This window comes from Equus quagga, chromosome 11, assembly GCF_021613505.1.
Source record: "Equus quagga isolate Etosha38 chromosome 11, UCLA_HA_Equagga_1.0, whole genome shotgun sequence".
Classification (NCBI taxonomy): Eukaryota; Metazoa; Chordata; class Mammalia; order Perissodactyla; family Equidae; genus Equus; species Equus quagga.
This window is the reverse complement of record NC_060277.1, coordinates 2167813-2185881: the sequence shown is the minus strand read 5'-3', so window position 1 is coordinate 2185881 and position 18069 is coordinate 2167813. Positions and strand designations below refer to the sequence as shown.

General features: G+C 34.5%; 1 protein-coding gene across 11 annotated transcripts in view; it reads right to left on the bottom strand.

Moving 5' to 3' along the window:
* Nucleotides 1–1030: 1030 nt before the first annotated feature.
* BCLAF1 (BCL2 associated transcription factor 1) overlaps nt 1031–18069 on the bottom strand; it is a 28849-nt gene continuing 11810 nt past the window's right edge. For 6 of the 11 annotated variants that reach the window (XM_046674813.1, XM_046674812.1, XM_046674819.1 and 3 more), the window contains 8 exons: nt 17870–18039; nt 15435–15540; nt 14297–14381; nt 11713–11888; nt 10438–10618; nt 9186–9332; nt 3771–3983; nt 1031–3610 (listed from right to left, as the gene is read on the bottom strand). In XM_046674813.1, the coding sequence (XP_046530769.1) occupies nt 3605–3610; nt 3771–3983; nt 9186–9332; nt 10438–10618; nt 11713–11888; nt 14297–14381; nt 15435–15540; nt 17870–18039 (1084 nt within the window). In that variant the 3' untranslated portion in view covers nt 1031–3604. Of the gene's footprint in view, nt 3611–3770; nt 3984–9185; nt 9333–10437; nt 10619–11416; nt 11580–11712; nt 11889–14296; nt 14382–15434; nt 15541–17869; nt 18040–18069 lie in introns of those variants that run through there. The other 5 variants (XM_046674817.1, XM_046674822.1, XM_046674816.1 and 2 more) reach the window with 2 other exon arrangements.

Sequence of the window (18069 nt, the reverse complement as noted above, 5' to 3'; positions counted from 1 at the left end):
CAGACTTAACAATAATGACTTCAACTATTTGAGAATGGTTTCAACTATACCCTAAATGTACACAGCTGATTATACTCTTAAGATTTTATTAAGGGATGTATCAGGATCTACTACTGAGAGACTGAGTCTAGCCAAACACAATCCATGACAATAAAGTTTCTATCTCCATTTGCCTTCCCTATTTTGCAAATGCACATACTGAGAAAGGTCTCTGTACTTCTCAGAAATGTGAAAGGAGTATTGTTCCATATGGAAACAAAGTATATCCCAAAGGGATTCCAGTTGAAACCCAAAGAGAAAGAGAAAAAGGAAAAGAAAAAAGATGTAAACTTTAAAAGAAAAAAAAAGTTAAATAAATGTCCCCAATACATAAGACAGCATATTTTTTAAGTAGGAAACTGGTATACAACACAACATTGTAACTACCCATTATAGTTAAGCATACACACACATAGTTCTTATTTCTCTAACAAACTTTTAAAGGGAAAATTTGCCATTTTTACTAGTCAGAATGTACTTGTCTTAGCACTTAAATTTCTGGGAAAATGCTTTTGTTTAAACTACACAAAATAGCCCACTTTACGTTTCAAATAACTCATAAGAGGGTAAGAATTACACCAGATCTTCCTCAAAGTGAACAAAGAGTAACTTTAAAAAACTCTTTTTTGTTACTAAGTGACTACTACATTTTCAGAAAGGAAGAGAAGTAATGCTGATTCTCCATCATAATATTACGGCTGATAAGTTCCTGTATTAACATAAGAATAGGAGAATTAGACTAGAAATCTAGAATTCCTATATTCTCTAATAATAGCTTAGAATTATCCACTGCAAAATTTCCCATGTTCTCAGGAGAATAATAAAAAATAATAATTAGTGGTTTAGGGAGTTTTATAAAGTATTTATCAACCCCTCAAAAAGTCACACCATATACCACTGATCCTCCTAACAGACAAGTTGGTATTCTAAAATCAGTTGTGTAGAACAGACACAGAAACAGTCTCAAAATCAGGTAAAAAAACAACAGCTATTACCACTTACGACATTTTATTGGCATATGACAATTTACAAGAGTCCCTGTTGCATTATACATCACACTGAGTAAGAATCGTTTAGCCGTCTACATTCATTCTTATTGGGTAGTATTTTTTCTCAAATTCTAATTCCCAACACTTGATTTTACCTGTGACAAAGGGAACAAGAGGAATTCCTTAAAGCAGGCTGCAATCCGAAACGCATATTTTGTTGTTATATTAAAATTCCTATGATGCTGAAAGGTATACAGACCTAAGGACTGAGTCATGGCCTTCTTAAACAGCTTTCTTAATCCTTTCTGGAAATATCCTTTGGTTCATTTTTATTTTCCTCCTCCAGGCAAAAGGAAGTCTGTTAGCACGGGTATCAAAGAGGTATTATTTTATTGTAAACAAATATCCTCACCAAGAGGAACCATTCAGCTTTTGTAACACGTCATGAAGTGTGGAGTTAAACTGTGGTTTAAAAAAATACATGCAGGCTACGTTTGATATGCTTGGCTCTGAAAAAGATCACATCCACGACAGCATTCTACTGCAGTTCTTACAAATCACCCTGCGACTATATTCAGGGATGACACCGTCCTCAATTTTGAGAGAATAAAAGTAATCAAATCATGGATATATTTGAATTAAAGCAATTTCATTTAAATATAACCTGCTGATGGGACATAGTAGCTTTATTCCAACTCCCTATTAAATAATTTCTCAGCAAATTCCCTTTTTCCTACTGTCTCAAGTGAAAAAGCAAAACTACACATTTATAGTCATGAATAGAGAGATTCAGTGTCTAGCCAAATAATAACTGTTCAAATAAAAGCTACAATTATTTGTATAAAATAAAGAGGTTGTGAAAATTCTCCTATAGTGGAGATCAAATCCGTGTTTCTTTAGCATGTTAAATATTATTCTGACCAGGAGAACATTAGCTGTGTCCCGATTAATGCAACACATACCTGCTTTGACAGTATTTCCTCTTCTCTAACAATTTCAGAAAGAAAAAATCAATAAGAAAAATCATACAATACTAAGGATCTTAGGGCCATAAACATCACACATATTGCGTTTTGTTTTCATTTTTCCCCTTACAGCTTTTAGCAAATGCTCCTGCTAATTAAGATGTTAGAAGCATTACAAATCATCAAGTGAGGATGAAAGAGCCATGTTATTTAAGATCTTTCAAAGTTTACACGAACAGAATAAGCATCATCTCCTTTTAATGCAAACATATACAAACAATTCGGTTGGTGAATTAACAAATGGAATTTGATGACTCTTATATGTGCTCATAATGCAGAAAGACTTCACACTGAAATTCACTATCTTGAATTTTCATTCCTTTAAAAAGACCTATCAGCATAAACATAAAGATAAAGGACCCTTAGGAAAAAAACCAAAAAGCCATTTTATAAACTGCAACTGAAATAGGGAAAAAAAATAAAAACCAAGTTATCAGATCAATGCTGCAACAAACTTCCTGTCAAAACTTTTTATTGATGACATTTGAAAAACAAGTTACTTAAAATACTACAAATGAACAGTATGCTCCAATTGCCTATTTTTCCTTATGGTCAGACTATAAACTAGTGAGTCGGCTGTCCAAAAGCTCAAATAAATATGTAAGATATGAAATCAGGTACATCTTTTTAAGGTATCAAGTTATTCTGCAGGATAATCCTCTTCCATACTAACACCAAGAATATAGGTTTTGTTCTTTTAAAACTCAGACATTCTGTCGGAATGGGGCTTTTATTTGCGGTATTATGACATTCCAGTTTCCCCTCTCAAATAGCCAATATCTAAGACCATGACTCAAACTTTCAAACAAGAATAGAAAGAAAACATTGAATTCTGAACCCAAATAGTAAAGGCTCCTAAGAATGGTTTTTATAGGCCACTGCTTGCTTTCAGTAAAAAAAAAAAGAAAAAAAAAATTCTCATACTTTTCAATCTAACTTTTAATTGCTTGTACTTTTTAGCTACTGGTGAAGCTTTTTGTCTTCTCAACCATTCGCTCAAGTGTTAAACTACCTTAGTTTACCAAAGGAACAACTTTTTCTCTGGTACACTTCAAAAATTAGTCACCCTACAATGTAGTGTGTTTGAATTAAGGAAAATGTTAAGCAGACGCATATAATTAAAATAATTAGTGTGGTCTCTAAACAACTTCGGTTCAGGGATTTGTATGTAGAGCTAACGTTTACTTCAGAATAAACATTGACAAACAGGGAGGGAAGAGAATCAGAACTTTCACAGAGCTGTACTTGACCATATCTTATAGACAAAGCAGAATTACAATGCATGTAACAAAAACAGTAAAAGTATTTTTTTAAAAGTTGATAGTTACAAATATGGTACGTAACAATTTTCTACTTTATTTCAGTACGATTTTCAACATACAGTCTACTATTTTTTCAAGATATTTGAAGACTTAAAACAAAATTTCTATAGACTACTTGCAAACAGTAAAATTTAAGTAAAATGCTTACATTCTTATTTGAAAACAAAAATCAGGTAAAAAAACGGTAGGTGTAAGTTCTGCTCTCTGTTGCAATCTCACTTCAGATTTACTATTCCTAAAAAGAAAAAACAGAGAAAATAGAGATTAGCAAAGATGTATAGACTGAAAATGATCTATGTTCTATAACCGTAATTGTTCCTAAAAATTAAATAATTGGTGCACCAAATACATGCAAGAAAATCTGTTAGAATCACTAACAGGTTGAAATTTTCTACCTTTTCTTCTTTGCGTCTGTCCTTCTTTTCTTCATTATTTTCCATGGTCTCTTCTTCATCTTCAACAATCCCGTCCCCTTGGTATTTGTCATGAGTCCATTTTGGACTGCTACCTGATTTTTTGAAGTTAAAGCGCCCTCTGCCACGTTGAAAAGTACCACGACCTCTTCCTCTTTTGGCCCAATAATCCACACCATCATCTCTGTCATCATGCTACAGAAAGGTTAAAACAATCATCACTGAAATGTCTTTCTTTGTAAGACAGATAATTATATTCCCAATCATAAGACATGGTATAAATCTTCTGAAGATTGGATATACGAGATTGGTAATGCTCTAAAACACAGTAAAACAAAACCAATAAAACAGAACTTTTCAACAAAAGTATATTCCATTTTCAAAGCGAATAATTGTATCCTACTGCTTAGTAACCCGAGCATTGGGAGCTGTCCAGACAATTTTTTGGAGAAATCTCAAATGCTAAACTACTGCCGATTTTCAAAATTTTGACATTTTTGCTTTCCATTATAATTTCAATCTAAGTCCACTTGTTATTACACTGGATGCAAATGAGATAAAATAATCAATATTTTTCCCCAAAAAATTACCTTAGTCATAAAAATGCAGCAAAGTCATTACAACATTATCAGTTAACATTTACTAAGTAAAATAAGTGGTATGAATTATACTTTACATGTAGGAACTGATTTTAAAATCCTACAAGGATCTAAATTTAAATCAGTGTATATTACACATCAATGTTCTGGTCTAGGGATCTCACAGGCTAAATGGTCCCCAGAGTAATATCTCAACTTATTTCTTCTTCACCAATCTCCAGTACTGCAGCTATTACATTCCAACTTTAATTTTTCATCAACTGTATCCAAATACACATTCCCCAAATTACCAACTGTTCCATTAATCAAAGCAATCTGCAAAACTGCAAAGTACTTGACTTTGCGGATAAGTAGACGAGTATTACATCCCAAAACACAAACGAAAAGCCAAAGTTCTCCTCTAATTTAATTAACTGCTGCCTAACTCAAACTTAAGCTTTTAAGTTCACCACCTACAAAAACAGGAGATGAGGCAAAATGATGCCTCTTTAAGAAACAAGCATAACACAAGCAATGTTGCATAACTATGGAATACCGGTATTGATCTGCTCTCCCAAAGTCACTAACCTTTCTCCAAATAGTACATATGATATATGAGCACCTTTTTCAAAACACAGAATGTGTCTTGGTGCATATTCATAATACATATGACTCTCCTGCACGACTTGTAATTAGAAGACTACATGAAAGAGCACTTGCCAATTTCTAATCTCTTTACTAAACCAGTGAAAGATCACTAGCTAGAGGTGGGCATAACTCCATAAAGAATGAATTTAGGAACTATCAAAAGTGTAAATTTCAATATGTCAGAAAGTTTCATTGTAAACCTGAAATAACCTATTTTAAATGTCTGCCACTCAACATGATGCCCATGCAATCACATAATTTCAGGCTTCCTTTTGGCATTAGCACACCCAGCTACAGTTTCTGCAGCCTGTGGTGTTTATATGGTATTCCATGGATTTGTGGGAAGAAGCAGAGGCATGAGTTTCAATCTTAACAGGAACTGTGTGAGTTGACTTCGTTTTAAAAAAGGGAGACAGCCTTGAAGGAAAACAGGGGATCTGTAAAAGTGCCTGGCCCAGCCTCTGACAAGTAAACATTGATTGAACCGTGGCAACAATGTTTATATGGTGTTTACTAACAGTAAGGCACTGCTCTGAGCACTTCCCATGTATTTATTCAGCTAATCCTCAGAACAACCCTGCAGAGTACTATGACTAATCCCACTTTGGATATAAAGAAACTGAGGCACAGAGAAATTGACTAACTTGCCCAAGGCCACAGAGCTAGTCCTTCCACCACCCCTTATGCCCATCACCCACAGAATACACTTCCCAGGTATCTTAGTGGTGGTAAATGAGTGCCATTTGAGGGAGCTAAGAGTTAGCAGACACACAAAAAGCAACGGCAAAGCTAGACACTGGAGTTAAACTAGGCATTACTTTTAAATATACAATCATCTGAAACTAGATAAAGAAAATGGCAGCTAAGTGATTAGGGTGTGTTTTTCAGAGTAATCTGGATGCTACCTAAGTGACATTTTGATACTAAGCATACAAACGCTTAATCCTCAAATTCTTATATCCAAGATTTTAGTCTTATTACAATTTTTAAAAATTAATTCAAAGATAAAGGGCCAGAAAAGTTTGATATTTATAATACACAGCCAAAAATATGTTAACAAAGAAGGCCACATTAGAACCAAGACATTCTGAATCCTCTCATCTCTTCTCTATAAAATGATCAAGTTTCAAAGGGTTAATTTATTAAAATTCCAACCCTGAACCTCCTTCCCCACTAGGGACTTTCTCCTCCTCAGACAACAGCATTAACACTGAGAACTCACCCACTTCAGCACTTCCCCACTTGCTCCAACGCTTCATATACTCACCCCTCCACAGAATTTCAGGGTCTAGGACTATTACCTTTCCTGGAGGACTTAGCTCTAAAAACATAACCATATCTTTGTATACATCCAAGTTTTGAGATGGAAAATTTCAGAAAAGAATGCAATAAATGTTACTATTACTCAGTATTGTTGGAAGAATGATATGGTGCCTTCAGCACCCTGGCTCTGGAGCCCAATGCACGGGTTCAAACACTGACCCCACTCCTACTGGCCATGTAACTTTGGTCAAGCTGCCCAATCTCTGTACCTTGGATTTTCCATCTGTAAAAGCAATGGCCCCCCCTCAAGAGGATTTTGCAAGTATGAAATAAGTTAATACACGTAAAACACTTAGAATGGTGCCTAGCATAGTACATATGCTGAATGAACGTTATCTATTATTATCACCAAGTATTAATGTTTCGTTACTATGGGCAAAATTTTCATGCTGGTTGAGTATTCTAAAAGAATCCAGGAGAATGACTATAGTATTTGACTTCATTTCTTCTGAATTATATTTTTATCTCTATTATAAACCTAGCTGTCTGAAAAGTATCTTTACAGAAAATGAAAAATCTTTTAAATTTAAATATCCATGTAAAATCCAAAGTTGTCATTTACTTCTAGTGAACATTAGTCTGTGACAAATGCATGTGTATGTCTTATACAGAAACAAAGATTTTTAAATACAGCCCAGAATAGGAATGTATAAAATGCTACTGCTACTTATAAGTGGATAAATTCTTAAAATAACACACACTTTGATTAGTAAAACTACTAATTATAGGCCAACCTAAAATGACAATGTCCCAATTTAAGGTAAAAGCTATGATATCAGATTCTGAAAGTACGCCACAGAAAGACGAAGGTCTAGCTAAATTAAATGTATGTAAAATGTTAAAGGTGTTAAACAGTTAATTACTATCTCCTTCTTCACCTCTCATCACTTCCCTCAACTTTCTGACCTTCCACATTTGCTCCACTGTCTGGCACTGTTACTCTCACTCCTCACCCCACTTTTGAAAGGCTGGCCTTTTAGTCTCTTCTCTTCTGACTGGGAGATCTCACCATGGCTCTAACTGTGACCTGTAAGAGGATGGCTCCTAGATTTCTTTTTCCTCTCTCTCGATCTGCACTAGCAACTATCCATTGCACATCTCCACTTGATTTCTCTCAGGCACTACAAGAACAGAACTTAAATCTTCTCCTCAAATGGGCTTCTTTCCCCTGTATTCCGCATCTTAGAGAGATTCCTTCTTCTCACTACCAACAGGCAACTGGTGCATCCCTAAATAAGTCCTCATAAACGTTACTTTAACTTTCCTCAAATCTAGCCCCTTAGGTTCAGACACTCAATATCTCTCATATGTAACTGTTCTCAAAACCACGGTTTTTCTAAAATCTGCTTAAAATCCAAATGTATTAAAACATCATGGCCTTCCACAACTTGGCTCCTGCTTATTCTCAATTTTCCCAAACTTACACCAACCATCTAGGCACCTGGGAGTTCTCTGTAGGGGAATGTTTCACTCCTTGTGCTATTTCCAGTACACCTGCCCATCTTTCAAGCTCAAGATTCAAGCCAGTTCCTCTACCAAGTTTCTCCTGATCAATCTCCCCTTCGCAGTAATCCACTATTTCCACCTTTGGAGGAAATCCCCCATACAGATTTAGAATTTCTATTTCTCCATTACTGGTCTCTAAGCCAAGAAATGGAACCATGGTATTTGTCTCTCCATCCTTAGTACTTAGCATAAAGAGCAGTCTGTTAATACATAAATTCTTAAATCAAAAAGAAAACGGATCCTTTATACTTTTATATAACTGAATGAAATGCCTTTCACTTTCTGGATTATCAGCTCAAGTAACCCAATCAATGATAAATTTTGCCTCAGAGGAGGCATATGTTGAGCCAACATATTATGTGCGCTGTAAAAATCTAACTTTTTTGGACTCTTGGTCATTAAAGTACCCAAAAAAGAAACAAATGGAAATTAACTTTCAAAACAACTATATTGCCCATTCTCCAAACAAAACATAGATCTACTTCAGAATACAGCTCTTTTAACTTAGCAAATATGTCATGGTCATTCAGGTTTATTCAAATATATTCATAAAAAGCCAAATGAAAGACAAAATTCTGTAAATCCAGCACTATTTTCCATCTTGTTTCAACAAAACAATTAGTCCTCAGAACTAGTCTCTGAAACATGACTTCTCTGAGAAGCTATAACAAAAATGAATACTTCTGGTAAAAGTTGGGGTATTTTCTTAAGTCTCTGTCTATAATGCAGGACAGACTCTTTTCTCCCATGCCAAACTGCAAGAAATTTCCATCATTACCTAGAGAATCTTTCAGGACCCACCTCCTCTAGCTTCATCCCTTAGAAAACTATTTCAGAGGGAAAAGCATTACAAGGAAGCATAAACTAGTATATCCAGCAACTTTCCCATAAAGTCATCTTTCATCTTCCTTTTACTCCAATGAAAGTTAACAGCCTCCCTGAGATCCTTAATTACATATACTGTGAGGAGAATTCTCATCTTTCACTTTAAAAAATCGCTATGATGATGGAAGGTAAATCTTAATGAGAAGTGTCTACATCTTTCACTGTCTTATAGACAGATATGAAACATGCTAATGTTCTTTCCTAAATGTGGCTATCAAATCAGGTGTATTTTTAGGTTACCCTGATCAGCCCACAGGTGATGTTAATAAAGTACAAACAGGACTAAAGGGACTGACATTTTCAAAACTTCAAATCATCTGGGTAATGAATTTTTAACAAGGTTTCTGGCATTACGGTGAAAGTTCTCATGGTAGTGGATACCTGTACTCAAACGTATGCACCCAGTATGCTTTGAAAATTAATGCAAACCAAATAAACACAGATTTCTAACACCCACCAAGAAGTACTTCTTGCTCTTTGGGGTATATTCTGGATCCCATTCCTCTTCCTTCGGTCTCTTTTGAAAAGTAGTATTTGAGTTGTTTGGACCAGTATTTGTCCCAGCAAAAACTCCTCTGGCTCTTCCTCTGCCTCTAATTCGAAACTGATTAACATTAACAAAGTTGTTTAGTAATGCAATAAAAAGGTATTTAGTTACATGCAAATTCTAATTTTACTGCAGTAACAAAACAAATATTTCCTAATTTCCTTCCTAAATCTCAATTTCATAGCCACTGAGGATGGAAAGCATGGCCATTTTTACATCATAGGCAAAAATTCTGCTTACTGAAAGCTGAGTAAGTTAAGAAATGCACGGTCAACCTAAGTGTTAGAATATTGCACTTTCATGGCCTGAATTAATATCCGAAAATAATCATGTTGGTTCTTTTCCCTTTTACTAGCCAAAAGAGTTGTCTAATTCCTTTGAATTATCATAGGAGCCCAATGTGTTCAACTACATCTGTCACCATATAAGCAAAGCTCATCTCTTTTCCAAATTATCTAATTAATGAACCCTACTAATAACCAACTGGATACTCGCCCAAGGTAGGAATCTGAATCTAGAACTTAAAGAGTCAAGAAGATGCACTGCTATGAAGTCATTAACTCAATAACTCTAACAAATTTATGGAAACATGGGGATAATGTGTATGCTATGTAGAATAAAAAGAAAAGTTACATAACTTCTATGATTCACATATAAGGACTTGAAGAAAATAGGCAAAAATGAAAACAGATGTAATACAGAGATGAACATATGAATTTTTTCAAAGTTTTAAAACATCTTTTCAAAACATAAGTGATTAAAGACATGGATCTAAATCAGTAACTTTCCTTGACTCTTGGGTCTGTAAGCGCTATGTACACTTACTGATCCCAAAGTTAAGAAAAGTATCTGGTTCATATACATGCTTCTAGATCTCAAAATGGCATCTCTCTTATGTTTTTTCTAAATCGGGCAAAAACATTTATTTTTCACTCTGTGTACAAAGAAAGCACTGTTCCCCGCTCCAGCCCTTCCTCCCTTCCCCTAAATGGCATTTCTTAATGAAGACGACACTTCAAATACGATCTCGTTTTTGAGCCTAATTCTGATGTAGGAGTAAGGACTCACGGAACAAGGTCTAAATCATGTACTTTCCTTTCCTTAGGTGCAGTGCTCTACGGTAAAGTGCTATCAAACCATCAGAGACAGTTTTATTACTTACAAAGGTTCCTCGTGGTCGGCTAACTCCCGCAAAGCCTGAGTATTCCTTCAGTTCATGATGAGTTTTAAATTCTTCTTCTCTTTCCTTCTTACTCTCCTTTTCTTCTCGAGAGCTGGGAGAAGAAGGTGATGCTGATGAAGATGAAGATCGAGAATGATCTTGCTCTCTACTTTTATGTTTACTGCAAAATAAAGAAAAAAAATAAGAAAATATGTGCTATTTTTAAAAAGATAAGACTTTGTTGTATCTTATAATAAGAGGGATACTTTTAAAGTCAAAAAAACTATCCCCTATTAAAATTATCACATAACTAAAATGATTGGGTGTTAAACTTTGACAGTCTGTCTCCATTCTCCTTCAGTATCTGTTTTACATCACTACTGAAAAACAGGCTATGGCTTGCCAGTTAGAAACTAGCAGTCTGGAAACTTCAAGAATAAGGTTCAGTTCTTCAATATTTTTAACTTATTTTTTTGTTATTTTAAGGAAAGAAAAAGAAGAGTAGGAAAACGTAAGAATGTTCTTAAGGCAAGTTTCAAAATGACTGCAGTTTGTACACCCTGAGTGAGAACACCTGGTATGGTTTGGGCCATAACTCTGTTATTGAAATAAAAAGCATATGACATTACAAATACAAGTCATAGATAAAAAACCACAAGTAACATCCAGCATTTACCTAATGAATAGCAAGAAAAACGATCATCTATGATACTTAGCATTCCTATTATTTATTTGACTCTACATGATGCTAATTGAACACCCAAAAAGGCCATACCTGCAGTAACTCTTACCACTGCTAACAGTATCCACGGAAACATTACTTTGAAAGACTAAGACACATTGCTATTCATAACAACTAGTCCTTCCTCCCCCCATCTCTCCCATGTTAAACCACTAGTTATCAGTTTAAAATTCTTGTACTCTGGGTGTTATGAGTTGAAAAAGTGCGGAATCAAGCATAACGAACCAAAGTTCTTACACAAACTGTTTCTAGAAATGCACTGCATTGAAGTCCAACCTCCTGATGTAGCCTGGATAATAGGACACATTAATTTGTCATTTTTTTTTTCAGTGTTAGCTTGCTATTCCAAAGTTTTTGTCCTCATCCACCATAAGCCGTGTAAAAGACAAATACATTTTTGCTGTAAAACAAATAATTTTAATTGTTTAAATTTAAACGTTCGATTACACAGTCAAAATTGAAAGCAATTAAGCTGACAATTATTAAAGGCTAATTAGAAGCTAAAACCTAACTCACACAGTTTTAACAATTACCTGTCATCTTTGTAAGATTTGTATTCCTTGTACTCTTTTGTAGTTTTTTCCTGCTTTCTTGATCCACTGGATTCCCTGGAGCCCTTGGAATCCCCCCGTTCTTTACTTCTTTCTTTTCTCCGACGATCAATGTCATGCCGAAGATCAGCAGAATCACACCTTAATTTTTTATCTCCCTATAAAAGATAGATGTAAAATACAGATTTCAGGGGAGATATAGAAAAAACATATACATATATATACACACACACAGAGCCAAATTTTACGCCCGTTTCTAAAGTGGTATTTTAGTATCAGAGAAGAATGGGTCATAACATACCACTTCCATACTTAGTTTTTGTTTGAAAATGTACTCCACTGTTTTACCGAACATTTGTGTACACAATGCAGTGGAACTGGGGAAGTTATTAAAAGCTAAGTTATCTTGCAAATGTCATAGGTTTTTGTTCAAACCAATCCATAATGAACTTTTGTACAGTAAAATAATTATTTTTCCACTCAGCATATCCTCATTATCATCCCTCACTCTTTCAGATGATGTTGCTTTTTCTTTTTTAATAGTTGAACAACGATAGACTTTGCAATCTATAGTTGTGGTGTAGCCATCTGCCTATAAAGTTAAGAGATCCTAAATGATTCTCATTACTTAAGCCTCATTATCATCAAGCTCTTCCCAAATAAATTGACCAACCCAATGAAAATCACTTCAAAAATAAGAATTCTGCAATTTCCATAACATGCACGTGAAATATGATTAATGAAACCAATTGAGGTTGAACAGGGTAGAAACAAAGCCAGAAAGATATTATTCCCAATCCTGTACTCAGTATCTTGGGCCATATACTGCCCTTTCTCAATTCAGGTATTGCAACGGACATTAGTTTAACTGGGTCACAATTCACCTCCTTCTTGTTCCATTGCTTTTTCAAATACTATATAATTTAGGAAGATGGAAAGAGGCATCTAGGAATGAAGAAAAATTATACATCAGTAAGATGCTAAGCAATGTGGACATCCTTGCTAGTATTCAACAATAAGAAGTACTTACTCTGGGAAGTCTAGCTATAATATTCATAAGCATTCATAAAACTGAAAGTATAAATATATCTCCAAACAATATCAACTACTCACCTATTTGCTCCCAGGGTAACAAAGAAAAAATCTAACCAAGATCAAAAACCTTCCTATTCGCCTAGGTATTTTACCAAGCCCACAAGTAACAAGACGATGTAAGTCAAAGTACTTTGTAAACTCCAAACTCCATATACATTAATTACACATTGACATACATGTTAATTATCCATTCAGATAGGAAGATGAAAAATAAAAAGCAATGTCTTATCCATCAGTAATCTCCTTTTTTTCTCCTCCAGAGCAAAGTCTGGTCTGAGTAATGAGGAGAGAAGCAACATACTCACTGTGTCAAAGCACAAGGATAGAATAAACTGTTGGCAAAACAAAATTAACCAACATTGAACCCAAGGTATTCAAAGTAAAAGCCAAAATTAGTATTCACTTCTCAGAATCTGTTTTTCAAAGATCAATATGCCCCATGCAAAGAAACCACTTTCTTTCTAAGCTCTAAATTCCGTATCTGTTAACAGCATGCTCTATTAAATAATGTGTATACTTCGACTGTTATTAACAGCTTCTAGTAATCAAAGTGTTAATGTTTTCATAATAGTCCAATTATTCAACAATTCTGCAAGACAGACGTATTCTCATTTTTCTGATTAGAAAGCCAATGTCCAAAAAGCTAACATTTTTCCAAATATCATAGAGACAGTACTTGTTGACAGCGAGAACTGGAACGAAGCAGTACTCCCGAGCCCCTAACCTTTCTATTACGACACAGTTGCTCCCTTTCTACTCTCCCCACGTTTCTACTAGACTTTTATGGCCTGTCACATGACTAGTCTACCTAGAAAATGTCCATTTCAAGTTATTAGAGTGTTATCAAGCAGAGTCCTCCTAACGACTGAATGCCATTCTCACAGAGGGCCCCTACGCCGTCATTCACAGGCTCCTCTCAAATTTAAAAGCATTCTTGCCCCAATCCACAAATATTCCAACAGTGACACACAGTTTTTGTTCCAAATGCTCATTTGTAATTGAGTTCTTAGAATGCTTATTTCTTAGTCCAGATCAAAAATGCCCAGTAATAGGAATTACTTCTTGTTCTCTGTGTGAAGAACCTAGAAATATTTAGGCACACATAAATTTAAGGAATATTTATTCTGGCTCACCCATTTCACCTCAAAACTTTATAGAAACCCTAATATAATTTGTATCTTTGCTTTTATAATTTCCCTTTGTCTACCCATTGATTCTCTACCCTTTTCTTATAACTAATTTCTTCTTTTCTTTAGCATTTTAAAAAATTACTCTTGGTTTAACTTAGAAACATAGTATAGTGTCAGTTTAATTTCTTCTAGGAAGGAACACTATCATAAATATATATAACATATTCACAAGTTAAAAATAGAAAATATCTGTAAACATTTTGCTCAGAAAAACTGTGCTTAGTAAAACATCATTAACTAAGCTGAACTTAACACGAAAAAAATGTCCATTCAAAACATACCTTTTGATTTTCTTCTTTAAAAACTCTCTCTTCCCCTGCTAAACGAGTATGCTTCCTCAGGGCACTTGGAGAGATGTCAATTCTCCTTAATGTAAAATAAAGTATATTTGTAGTCACATTTTTACAGTTTCAAAAAATCCTCAGAATTATCCATTTTTTGTAAAGGAAACACCAGACAGTTATTTCTCTCCCAAAGGACTAATTTAGCATAGTAAGAGTATTAACCTAATTCCTAACAGACAATTAAGAAAATCTGTTTATTAAAAATGAACTAAATTGCTTCAGCCATATTATTTAGATATAAATGAAGCCTGATCTTTTAAAACATCAAACTTATTTTATCATTAAAAAAGGAAAACTATGTTTTGATTAAATTGAGGATTATTTGGTATCAATTACCATACAATAGTAACACATCAATATCAATAGGATTATTTGTTCCTAAGTACGTCCAATTTTACTACATATTCACTGGCTCTTTAGTTCTGTCTGGGCCTTTCCTTGCCTTTTTAAGCTAGTGTCAGTTGCAACTCCCCAGTGGTTCTTCACCAGCCACCATCAAAATCACACCTACTATGTAATAAGCACTGAGTTAGATACTTCATAACCAATACTACTAATTGTCACCACAACCCTGCAGAACAGATATGGTTATCCTTATTTTCTAGATGGGAAAAAAACTAATGCTCAGAGATTAAATAACTTGTTCATCACAGTCCAATGAAGTGACAGAGCCAGGATTTGAACAGAACTGTCTGACTTCAACATTCCTGCTCTTTTCCTGAAAAACAGTTCTGCCTCTCACCAAGCACTTTTATTTTACAAACTTACTGGAAGTAAATTAAATTCAAGGGTTACTCTAGGCATCCAACCCCCTCCCAAAAAGCAAATGTGGTAACTATTGAATTCCATACTGGGGAGCAATAAGAGTATTTTAGTTCTAACAACCAGCTTAAACCAAATAAACTGAAAGTTAAGAAGAAACAGTAAATTACAAACTTTTGAGGACTACAATATATTTATTCAAGGTATAGATCAGGAATGAGATCAAAGTTCCTTGGTATCATGAAGATAGCACAGCTCTAACACAATCTTGTGTAAACAACGTCCTTCCACGCCCACACAGCAGTGCACACACCTGTGGATCTCGGGGCTCTTCTGGCGGGCGCTGTGCTCTTCCGTGGCTTTCTGATACGAAGTGAACCTCTCGTTTAGGGTCATTGCAGCAGATTTGAAGTATTGCTCTGTTGGTTTAGGAGAAATACTGCCCAATTAATTGTCTTTACTTTAAGAGAAATTTTCATTTGTGACAGAAGGGCGTGTAGCAGGTGAAAAGGAAACAAAAATACTCAAGAAACCTAGTAGAAGAGAATCAAGTGTTACAGAGAACTCCTACTCTGGCCCTTTTAACTTCCTGTAGCTCAATAGGGCTACTGACACAAAGTCCTCACAGGTCCCTGTCAATACTACACACACTCCAAGAATAACAGATTAAATTGAGAGATCTCTACTTCCATTTTAATAATGCACTACTTCCTCAACTAGAACAAAAAGAAACAATATGTGAAGGGCCTTATACCATGCCAATATGAACCAATGAAGTTCCTTCAAGTAATCATTTGCAGAAAACAAAAAAATACTGATATAACTACACACCAGGTTCTGGTAAACTAATAGAATTATTTCATCAAGAACTACGTTGACAACAAAATCTGGATTTAAGAAAAAACTGAATACTGCCATTTCAACTGGAAAAATATTTTTTAAATTAACGTTCACTAACACTCCAAAAATCTGGCATCTTGGCAAACCTGACAGCACACTCAATATTATCATCTTGTCTTTCTTTTAACGATTTAAAAATTAGTAATATCAATACTGATTAGTTTTTTAAACCAGTTCAAGATATGCTGTGAATGTAAAATAGAAAGACATATAAAGTCATGAAATGTTACGTTACGAAGCAAGCTATCCGCTTAACAGGTCAACATATATCTGTGTCAACTTACCGCCCAGTATCCAGCACATGTCTCATAACCAATCATTAAAACTTGAAACGGCCACTACAAGGGTAGTGCCTCAATCATAATTCCATGAAACCCAGGAATTTGAGCTAGCAACTCAGTTTTTATGCCATTTTTGCCAGGAAGACAGAAGATTCAACTTTGCCTGTATCTTTCAACAGCTATTTTACTTTGAAACATGGATTTTGCCATTTCAAAACATATTCCAGGACCTAGTTACAATGAAAAAGAAAACATCACTGGGCATTTTCAGCTCTATAGTAAGTAAGAGCTGTTTAGATCGGTTGCACAATACCAATAATGAAACATAACTACAGTTCTTTAAAAAAAAAAAAAAGAAAATGAAAAAGAAAAAATTTTATCAAAACCTGATCTCAAAATCCAGCAATAAATTGTAAAATGTGGAGACAGGTCAAAAAAAGGTGAAAAAAGAAAAACTGTTAATGTTTTATATTTTATGTAATGGTAGTATGGTCATAAACTGGTTCACAAACCTAGTTACAGCCAAATAACAAAACTCCTTTGTTACCATGTTTAAATAAAGACAGTCAAAAAGAAATTTACTAACTATTCACTGTTTTGAAATATCCAGTGCATATAAAAACTGCTAGTGACAAGTTTCAGCTATTATAATGAGTTGTTCTCATGCCAAAGACAAACTTTTTTAAAAAAAAGGCTTTTAAGACCACAGCCATGGAGATTCCCAGGTAAGAATTTATTTCATAATAAGCAGCCTTATAAACACAAAAACAAAATAACAAAAACAAAACTTCACCTGATTGCCCAAAAAGTCATACCCTAAAACCTTTGAAAAGCAGTAACTTTGTAACTCAAATTACACAGTGGTGAAAGTAGAAGATCATTACTTTAGTTGAAATGAACACCCTTATCTTTAGGACCTAAAGAAATGTCATCATTATTATCCTAATTAGTCATTATTCACGTAAGCAGTACTTATCTAATACACTTACAAATTTCTTGACCTATTTCCCCTTTAAAAGTCCTAATATATATTTTCTGCTTTACCATTTAAAAAAGATAAGTATTATAACAAATTAAGTAACACAAAAATATAGAAAACTAATACAATTTTTCCACTGGTTACAGGTTTCTTTAAAAGTTGAGAAGAAATTCTTAATAAATAATAGTAGCAATACTGCCTCACTTTGTTATAAATGTATGCCAAGAGTACATTATCACATATGATACACAAGCACTAAGACAATCTGTAAGCATTCTGCACTTACAATATAACAGCACACTTCAAAAAGACTTTTAGCATTAAATCAATCTACATCCTGTTTCATCGTGATATAGGCTTGGAAGGTATGTTTTTAACTATTTAGCATTTTAATCACTTTTTATTAAGTATCTTTATGGATCTTAATGATAGCAAGAATGGTATCTCTTTCATGAAACACTATTTTTCCAAATGTTTAATGGTGTCTAGGCATACTTGCCAGCCCTGGGGTACATTAATTATTAGGCACAACTCGAGTTTTTTTTGCAAGAGAAATTTAATTCACAATACTAAACATACTAAACATACCTTTAACATGATGAACCAAGGACACAATGTGTTGAATAAATGACTCTGAAGTGCTTTTGCTGGCCTGTGGCAACTTAATGTGGTCAAAGATGGATCGGAATTCTTGCTCCTTCTTGACAGAATGGACAAGTGTACTAGCAAGTAGCCTGTCTTTAGTCAAGGAAGCAGGTCTGGAGCATATCGGTAACAAACACACACAC